General features: G+C 40.8%; 1 protein-coding gene across 2 annotated transcripts in view; it reads right to left on the bottom strand.

Moving 5' to 3' along the window:
• Positions 1–1,258: 1,258 nt before the first annotated feature.
• The window catches only part of TMEM57 (transmembrane protein 57), a 53,848-nt gene continuing 44,472 nt past the window's right edge, over positions 1,259–10,634 (bottom strand). Inside the window, exons 7-11 of one of the 2 annotated variants that reach the window (XM_018558043.1) lie at positions 8,303–8,461; positions 8,041–8,223; positions 5,747–5,867; positions 3,644–3,818; positions 1,259–1,839 (exon numbers count right to left, since the gene is read on the bottom strand). In XM_018558043.1, the coding sequence (XP_018413545.1) occupies positions 1,637–1,839; positions 3,644–3,818; positions 5,747–5,867; positions 8,041–8,223; positions 8,303–8,461 (841 nt within the window). In that variant the 3' untranslated portion in view covers positions 1,259–1,636. The remainder of the gene's footprint in view (positions 1,840–3,643; positions 3,819–5,746; positions 5,868–8,040; positions 8,224–8,302; positions 8,462–10,634) is intronic. The other variant, XM_018558044.1, reaches the window with a different exon arrangement.

Raw genomic sequence — 10,634 nt, 5'->3', positions numbered from 1 at the left:
TAAAAGAAAAAAAAAAAAAAAAAAAAAAAAAAAAAAAGGACACCAACAGAAGTTATGTTTCCCCAGATGAATAAATGGATAGAGAGGCCACAATATGCAGATGGTCTAAAATTACATTCAATGTAGGAATATTCCTAATAAGCCTTTCATTGTTTAGAGTAAAACGAAATACATGAAAGGGAGGATATGCTTCAATACATATGAAACTTTTAAAGACTGTAGGAGGTAAAATGAAGATGTTTCCATTGGTGACTATAGGCAACCAATAAAAGAACGGCATGCTGTTTGCCCTCTGTTTTGATTACAACCTTTAGGAATAAAAACCACAAAAATATCAATATGTCAAGGACATGAGCTAAAAGATTACTTGTTTTTAACACTAAAATCAGGCATACGCATGTAGCATTTCAATGGCAACAGATCACATTTAGTTTACGTTCCTCAAAATAAAGATGTGATGCAACAGCTCTTTGTGCCTACCATGATAGCTCAGAAGAAAGGAGTGTGGTCTTTTAGGAATGTGTTGGATTAACCATTAGCAAAATGTATTTAAGGTCACCTGGAACAGGCAGCTTTATGCAGTAGTGCTTATTGCAGTAGTTTTTAGTAACAGAGACATGAAGAGGTTTTGTTCCTATCGCTGCACTGCTAACACATACCTGCCCTTCTGAAAGGGCTAAATTAAAAAAAAAGAAAACCTAAATCAAACCTTTGATGAAGCAGTGAGCCTCCAATGTTATCATGGTAAACATCAACCCCATTACACCAATGACTTTTTATGTTTTGCTCTTGTCCATTTACAGTACTGGGCCAAAAATCTAAGGGTCAGATACGACACCCAGTTTTCCCCAGTGCTTCCGGTGCATCCATCAAAGACAGCTTTGGCTATGGAACAAAGGCAGGATCCCATACTGCAGCTGAGCATCTACCGAGCACAACACAGAGGTGCATCCAAGGTGCCACAATGCATAGTATGTGTTCGACTGGAGTGTGGAAGATGCATAAGAAATCACTTGAACATGGCCAGTGTGGCTCTGCCAACAATAAAAGATGAATCTGCTCAGCCAAAAGGACCAGGGATTTCAAGTGTTAGGTCATGTCTGTACTGCAGCTTCCTGTACACAACTCCATTAATCCTTGTGGAAGCAGAAACTTTAACTATTAGAGGGTGTGTAGGGAAACCAAAAAGATACCTTAAATAGAAATGGAAAATGACAATTAAGAGTCACGTGTTTTAACTGGTTTTCATTAAAGCACTTCATATTCTCCAAAAATGAGAAAATATTCCCTCAAATATGTTTGATGTGGTTTATCAATTCCTTAGGTAACCAAAATGACTGCAAACACAGATGGACAATAAAAAGATGGTAATGGATTAAACTCGTGTGAATCATGTGTAGCTGCTATATGATGAACTGCAAAATTCTGTGAGGTTTATTTAAAAACAAAATGGAAAAAACAAAACACTGCGCTCATCCTATCACAACATGGTGTTATCAGCTTTGTTTTCAGTTTAAGTTACAACAAATGCTTCTTGTAATACAATTCCATCTTTAATTGCAACAGATGCTTTTGCATGTTGACTCCAATCAGACAAAACTCATGGGGGATTGGGTGGGCTGATGGCAGCTGGCATTCATTTCTTGAGTGGCTGGTATACTGATGCATTAGGGTCCAGCCCAGATGAGCTAGTTTCCACAAACTTGGAAGAATAGTGTGGGGAAACGGGGCTTAGGGTACTTGTCCCTGCAGTGTAAGCAATGCTGGGCATTACAGCCATTACTTCTGCAATCTTCTGTTTGAGGTCTTTGATTTCTTGATCTTTTTGAAGTATCTGACCTTTGGAACAAAGAAAAAAAATAGTCACCAAAAAAAAAGACAGTTTTACAAATTCTTTCACATTGTCAAATGGGAAAAAAAAAAAAAGTTATGAACCATCAGTCACCCAAATGTTTACACAGAGGAGGTGCAGCAATTTGTAAAGCGGACATTTTCTTTTTAACTTAAATATACTACAAAAACTTTGAATATATTCCTTTTTATATTATTCAATGGGCGATTTACCCAGAAATTATGAAAATGTAAAAGATTCAATGGGATTTCGCCCTGCGGTCAACCATGACCTTTTTTTAAAATGGTATTCAAATGTGTGCCAACCAAATGTAGTTGCTGTTGAACAGCCATCATATCTCACATGTAGAGTATCGGTAATGAATCAGAAAGCCTGCAGGAAGACCCAATGGCAGATGGTGCATAAGCACCCTTCATGGAAACCATGGGTGCTTAAGAGCATTGTGACTGTCAGCATCCAACACCAGTGCTTTGAGACGGGAAGACCTTGTTTCATTGAGGAACCCCTCCCAAAAGCATATGCCCTGGTATCAGCATAGCGCAGAGGATGCATATTTGCAGCTCCTTTTAGGCATGTGTGCTGGTATCCCCATACCAGTGTGCTGGTTTGTTCTGGGATAAAGGGGGAATTTTTTAAAATTTTTTTAAATATTAACCTTGCAGGGAAGGTTACATTTACCCACTTCTTAAATAGGGTAGAAATTAGAGTAAAAATACTTTTTTTTTCTGATTAAAAGATCAGATTTTGAATGTCTGGGAATGTTATGTTCCCTAATTTGGCTTGATAGATAAGGTGAATATTCACCATTGCATTTTGGGTGAAAATCAATAATTGTCAGTTTATTTTGACCGTACAGACTGACAACTGTTTGACAACCAACCATGTCTTCCATAAAAAATTTTTGCCTGAACGGGAAAAGCGAAAGGCTCTCTAAATTAGTGTATGTATGTATGTATGTATGTATGTATGTATGTATGTATGTATGTATGTATGTATGTATGTATGATAAAAGGCCTTCTGAATTCAAGAGATGGGCTTGGAAGCCCAACAGTCATTAGTTTTACACACATCCGAACCAACACAGAGCTGTGTTTTCTCTCATCAAGCAAATTCGGAGTGAGAAACATGAAAGCCATCATTGCTGAGCTTTGGGAATGCTAGTTCCCTGGCTCTCACTTCAATGCTTTGAGTCATGGACTTGAAACAAGCATGCTGGTGAGGAAGTCTAAATAAAACCAAACTCCTGAAGGGCATACTTTTTGCCGATAGTGACTCAAAATATTGAGGCAAGCAGATCAGCATGGCAGTCCTAAAACAATCATTTTCAGAAGGCGAGGTCAGCAAAGTGTTGAAGCTTCTTAAATACCAAGTCACTGACTGGGCAGAAGAATGAAAATCAGGAGCCTGAATTCACTTACTGCATATTGATTCCGGTACAAATTTGCTGAGCTGGATATATGAAAACCACAAAATGCAGGCAATGCTAGGTTCAACTGTTCTAAAATACGCTATTACTGTAATTAGCAATCAGCAGTAACAAGTCAAACTAAAATGTCAACACTACATATTTTCACGAAAATGGCACTCTCCAATGTCCTTGCATGAAACGAAGCCTAAAAAAAAAAAATCAAAAAAACTTACAATACAGAAAACACTTTGGATGACAGAGAATGCTAGAAGCAGTAAGCATTCTGTTATATCAGAGTAAAGCGATACATAGTGCTGTTTTCTTGTGACAAGATGAAAGAGCGTAGTTTGTCACATAAAGCAACTGCATATACTTGTAGTTACCTTGGGCAATCTCCAGCTGTCTTTTTGCATCACCTAGTGCGGAGAACAAATCCAGCTTGATTCTGGTTTCTGCACTGAGGCTATTTTCTAAGTGCTGTGTTTTATCCTGCATGGCTGAAAGTGCAGACATTAACACCTCTGTATCTTTTTCATTTTCTTTGTACTTTCGTAGCTCCTGAAATAGATGCATTAGTGAACTTTACATGAATATATACATAAAAATGAAGAGTTACATTTCAATGACAGGAAACACAATCTTCAAAGCTGCTTTACAAATCTGGTAGGGCTCCCCGAATAAAAGCCAACATAAACTGGAAACAGCGCATATGTAAAAGTAGGGATATGATGAAAACATTGGGTCAGTCCCCAAACTGCAAGCGAGGGCTAGCTGCGTTCCAAAACATTTGGGCTGCCACATAAACCTCACACATAAAAAATTTCCTGACTGAATTCTGTTGCCTGCAGCAAACCATTAACCCTGTTTTATATTTGTAAACCCACAGCAGTAGTTTGGGAAGCATCGGGCCATAGTGCGATATATATTTTTTTCAACCGCTGGCCAGTCTTGTGACACCATCACACATTTTCCAGGCATGGCCTGTAATTATGCCACAAATCTTAAGTAAATGGGCTTTACATTTACTTAGAACATGATGGTGTCTTTAGAGCACACACATTCTCCTTCCCACTGCCAGAAGCATATTACTCGCCACTCAAACAACTTAGCCATGTTTATTTAAAGAGTATGTGTAGGACTAAAAATTAAAATGTTTTAACTTTAGTAAATATTAAATATTTATTTTATTTTCCAGTTTCTTATTTTCTACTTTGTGTGTACATTTCAGCTTGAGCTACTAAGCTCCATCAATAGGTTTTTAACATCAAACAATTAATGCAGGAGAGTAGCAATTCCCCTCTCCAAACATGGAGACAACACTGTCTGAAACAGAACTACTGCTGTGGTGCTGCTACATAACACAGTGCTATTAGCAATAGTTTGTCATGTATTAAAACTAAAAATAGCAGTATATGGTGCAAAGCATCAAATGGGTCCTCATACCGTTTAGAAGAAATAGTATCCAAGAAAAACAATGTTACACAACCAAACATGGCAAATCTACACAATGCATTTTTTTTTGCTGCAGTGCAAATACACATAGGTAAGTGCACTAAACCGTTTCAGGCTCCCCTGTCCTTCATTAAAAGGAGAATTATGAGGGGAGTGATTTTCACTCAGCCTCATAATCTGAGCCAACCTGTGACAATGAAGCTGTCACAGTTCGGCTCAGTAGATCGGGAAGTGAGCGAACACATACCGTCGCTCGCTCACTTCTCAACCTATCCCTGCAGAGAGCCGTGACCGTCACCCATGGCTCCCTGCAGGGATTCCCCCCTCCCCTGTCCGATCCTCCAGCGATGACTGGCGGAATGGACGGTGGAGGGAGTGGGCACAGCTGGCTCTGCCTCTAAATAGGCAGAGCCAGCTGTCCTTCCCTCAGCTGGGTGGATCTCGACAGCAATGTCAGGATCCGTACCGGCATCTCAGTATACCGCGAGCTGTAGCTCGCGGTATACTGAGCTTTGGGTCACGGAAGAACGCTAGTTTGTGTTCTCCCGTGACCCTAAGGAGAACTATGGGGGAAAACACTGATCCCATAGTTCTACTTTAAATTCACAAATTTAAATTTGATGAAGGGTGGGGATGAAACTGTTTGTTTGTGCAGCATCCATTCCTAGGAAAATAGGGCACATATTGGTTTTTAGGTACCGTCACATACTTAATAGCCAGAGGAGGAATGAGGGATGGTTGTACACTGAGCAAGGTGTCGGAGTACGACTGTTCTTTAAGAATTATTAGATAAAAATAGTTGAAAATGTGATGAGTTACATCACAAACCATATATACTGGTTATGAACCAATGACATTACCCGTGCAGGGTAATGTCATTGGTTCATAACCAGTATATATGGTTTATGTTTCACTTGTTATATAGCACGTTTGTGGTTTACCTCTGTTGCCCAATCTCCATGATTTCTGAGGTGATCTGCTATGACTGCACTGGTGAGGACATACCAACCACACATAATTGAAAGGTGCAATACCTGAACTTTCAGTTCAAAATCCCTTATCTGGTCTTCTTTAACTTTCATGTCTATTGACAACTTTTTACATTCACTCTCCAGATCTCTGATCCGACTTCTTAATGTTTCCGTGCATTCACCTCTAGTAAAATAAGAAAAAATTATCAGCATTCACAAAGAAATTAGTATTTTTAAGCTTTGCGTGTGTTTTTCAAATACAGAATTTTTCATTTTCTTTGAGTACAGTACAACAAATAGTTGCCGGAAGAGCTCCTAAATAACCCCTCATCTCCCAGCAAGCCTCAGTTTGGTAGCAAGCAACAGTAGATTATAAACAGAGGGGAGAGACGCGTGTCCTGCACTACATGAAAATAATTTTTTTTACACGCAAGTCAAAAATCTTATTTCCTTATTCATACAGTAGAGAACCACCAGTCTTAACCCTGGGACATCCCCAGGCAGTCCAACTGAGGGGTGGAAAACACAGAAGAAAATGGTAACATGCCTACTTAGAACAATGAGCAAGAAAGCACTCGAGAGCTCAGATGGCAGCTTAAGGCGCCATGTTGACACTTACACGTGTCAACAGAAGACCAGGTGGAAGCATTGCAGATCTGAAAAATGGATGCTGAAAACACCACTAAGCACTAGTAGAGTGAGCATTAACAGAAAAGGGGGAACCTTATCCTTCAAACTTTAGGTTTGAATATGATGACCTGTCTAACCCACCAAGCATTGGTGGAGCAATAAGTAGGAAGCACCTTGGGGGAGGAAGATGGAATCTGTTTACCAGAAAGAGGCATTAGCAGAGAGGTGAACTGAAACAGCACATACCACATCTGGGCCGAGAAGAGAAATTTCCTTTGAATGTTTCAGAGCAGAACATAAGGAGAGAGGAACTGCATCAACAACCAAGCTGTTAAACCTAGTGACTGAAGCAGAAATGGAGAACAGGTCCCTGGGACAGAAGATTTGGGCAAGGGCCCAAAGAGTCTACCAAGAGTCTGAGAAACTTTGAGCAACACATCCTCCTTATCCAGTCCAGTCCAATGACAATCACCAGGATGCCCTCCATCTTGATTCTGTGGCGTAGGCAAGGGAGAAGCCTTGGAGGGAGAAAGGCGTTCAAGTTGAACCAATCCTACCAAGTCACTAAAACATCCATTGGAAAGGCACGAGGGTCCAAGGATTTCATGACATACCTGTCCGTTTAGTTGTTGAACTTAGACACCAGATGGTCCAAGTCCAGAATCCCCCGCCTGCTACAGAGAGCTCGGAATACCTTTGGGTGAAGAGACTATTCTCCTGGGTTGACATGGTTAGGGCTGGAACATTAACTTCTGCCCAGGCCGTGATGCGGTCCGCTTCTCTTTAAAGTAGAATTAAACTCTCCTTTATTTTTGCATATACAAGTATCTACTGCTAGCAAGCAGTAGATCTATGCAAAAACATTTAAAAAAAAAAAAAAAAAAGTTATCAAAACAAAATGTACCTATATCTCCGCCGCTCGCTTCATCCTGCACGGCCGCTCTAGATGGGGCGGGCGCATGCGCAGTAAAGATCTTCAGTGGGGAGAAACACGGTGGAGCTGAACGCACACAGCTGGAAGCGTGCACGTCGGACAGACACCGCTTTGGACAGGAAGAAACAGCAGTCTGCGCTGGCTCATTGACTTCAATGCACCGCCACACCCCCTCCCGCCCCTGAATGCAGGTGTTTTTTCGTTGGTAGATCTCAATGAGCTCGTCATTTGAAAAGTAGATCTCCAGACGAAAAATAGTGGGCACCCCTGTTTTAAAGTGTCGCCTATAGCCAATTTTAGCCATGGTCGTTTTTTTGCGATTTTGTGAGTGCACGCAATTTTAAAGCTTGACATGTTTGGCGTCTAAATTACCACACATGACCCTATATTTTATATTTTACCAAAACAATTGGGTAATAAGAAATGTTTTATAACATATAGGGAAAACAGGGTTTTTTTTTCCAATTATATAGTAATTGAAATACCACCAAAAGAAAGCTCTATCTGTCCCCCTAAAATGGTATAAATGTCATTTCAGTACAGTGTTGCATGACGGAATAAATCAAAGTCAGTCAAAGTACCGCAGTGCTGAATACTGATATATATATATATATACATATACACACACACACACACACACACACACACACACCCACCCCCAAGGATTAAGACTAAATATGGTGTCCAGTACTGCAGGATTGAGAAAATGTCATGAAGTTACAAAAATAAAAATCCTTAAAGTATAAACATACACACTATATTCTGCATTTTACATATATTCATATAAAACTACCTGTTTGCTGCAGCAAAGGCAACTGCTCTGGCTGCTGTGGCTTCTTCTAATTTCTTTCTCTTCTTCTCCTCCAGAAGCTGTTTCTCTACAAATGCTCGTGCTTCCTGCTCTGCTTTCAGCTTCTTTTCCAGCTGACTGATAGTCTGCTTGTCTTTCTGTTTCATCTGAACTGCATTATGCAATCTGGTGAGAGGACAAATGACATTTAAAAGTCCATGGATATGAAACGCAGGCAAAATCAGTTTCTTACTGCTAGACTTACTTGTTTTGCAGCAGCTCATTCTCCTGTCTGAGCTGGCCTATTTCATTTCGAATTCCCCGCTCTGTGCTTGTGAGTACACTGATCTGACTACGCAGATCCTGTTCAATTTGCCTGCTGCCCTGCAAATCTGCTTTTAACTTCTTTACATCTTGTTCCAGCCTGGAAAAAAATACAAAAAAAATCAACTGTTAAGTGATTACAGATACAGTGACTGAACAGTCTTGTATGCTGAAAAATGTTGCTCATCTCAACTGAAATTGTCACATTTCTTTTGAATCCGAAAAAAACAAAAAAACCCCACCATAAGAAATTATATATGCAGCAAACAAAACTCCCATGCCTAAAGTTTAGAAAAAAAAACTTTAGGATTAAAACTCCTGCCAGGTTTTTTTTTCTTTTTTGTCTGCATCATTGTAAAAATGTCCTTTCATTTTTTTTTTTTTGTCCTAGGTGCGCAACAAGGAGGTAAAGTGATGGGAATCCCTAAGGCCTGGTTCACACCTGAACGTTTTGTAGCGCGTTCAACGCTCGACGAACGCTCTACAAAACGCTCAAACATCTAAATCCCATTGTATTCAATGGGTCTGGTTCACACCTTGCCGTATTTCCGCCCGTCCGAACGCGATACAAAACGGCCTACGCCCAAAGAAGTACATGAGCTTCTTTGGGGCGTTTTGGTCTCGCGTTTCCATTGGGATACAGCCAAGTAGCCCACGGAAACGCGCGTTTGTCACGCGGTTTTTTACTGCAAATCGCAAACGCGCATATTCAATACGCCTAGGTGTGAACCCAGCCTAAGGCTAGGCACACACCTTAAAACCATCGCAAGACTTTTGTCTTGCAATGGTTGTAAGGTACTTAAAAAAACGTACGATCTGCCTATCTTGCATAGGCAGATCGTACTTGCGATGATCGCTTGCGCACACCGGCCCGTACTGCTTTTATCTTACGAACATGCCACAAAACCGCCGAACATCGTACGATGCTCGGCGGGTTTTCGAACATGTCCGTAAGTTAAAAGTCGTGCGACCTTACAGTAGTAGAGGTCGCACGGCTTCCACACACCTTACGATAATCGTACGATCGCGGGATTTCCCACGATTATCGTAAGGTGTGTGGGGACCTTAAAAGGTGCTTACAATTATCTGCAGATTATCTTTGGTCAGATGGAAAACGTGCAACAGATTGGCCCAGGTGGAGAATACTCCATCCACACAGTTAAGTGTAGATGGAAGAATCTGTTGCACCTTTTCCATCTGACCACAGAAAATCTGCAGAGAATTGTAAGGTGTATGGCCAGCTTTAGGATAGGTGCACACCTAGGCGTTTCCAGGTCTTGCACGTTTTTTTGCTTTTAAAACCGCACGTTTCTCCCTGCATTGAGATTTCTATGGGACCAAAACCTTTATATCCTTCCCAACTCCTGTTCCACTGCCATTAAACCCCCAATTTCCATTTCTATCCTTTCCAGGGAACAGCATTTTATAACCTTGTCAATACATGAAAGCAATGATTGTTGTTTAGAAGGTACAATATATATCACACACACTTTCAAAAAAGTGGATATTTGCATAGCAGCTATGGGGCTGTTACAGCATCAGAACTTCCTTTGTAGATTCCCTCCCCCCCCTTTCTGTTTGGTAAAACCTTGTCCCGCAAATTAGGAATGAAGTGTAAATCCCCCAAACGTATCCAGAAACAGGAGGTAAAACCTGTCTGGTCTGTACACATTTGGACCGTTGATAAAATTCACTAACCATCATGCGCCTGCGCTAACGAAAATACGGCAAAAGCAATTACCGCATTTCGTCCAGGTGCTTTTCGTTAATTACGGCTAAATTAATCTTGCGATCATTGGGGCAGGATGGGGCTGCCGTACGAAAATCGTATGACTATTCGATCGGACGACAAGTTTAGTCCGATAATCGTAAGGTGTATGGGCACCTTTAGACTATAGATTGCATCAGAGGTTGAAAAATGAATATGGAATTCGGGAGTCAGCTTCATTGACAGCAACTAGGGAAAACCTCATAAGGCTTTATTCACAAACAGAGTTTGCGGCCATTACTATAGCCGCAAACGTGCGGAATCCGCAGCTGAAATCGCGCTTCGACTATTTTGCAGGACTCGCGGTTTTGTACCGCACGGTCCCCACCATAGTCTGAACAACGGCCATTAAAATGCATTGTTTAGAGCAATTCCATGCACAACCGCACCTGTGTGAATGGAGCCCAAGTTAGGTGCCATCTCATTTTTAAAGGAGCATTGGCTTCCTGGCTCCTGGGATTTGCCTAGTCCTGGACTAAAATAATTAAAAAAAAAAAAAGAACCC

This window comes from Nanorana parkeri, unplaced genomic scaffold, assembly GCF_000935625.1.
Source record: "Nanorana parkeri isolate BGI_ZX_2015 unplaced genomic scaffold, ASM93562v1 scaffold316, whole genome shotgun sequence".
NCBI lineage: Eukaryota > Metazoa > Chordata > Amphibia > Anura > Dicroglossidae > Nanorana > Nanorana parkeri.
Note: the sequence above shows the minus strand (reverse complement) of the source record. Positions and strands in the feature narration are given on the sequence as shown.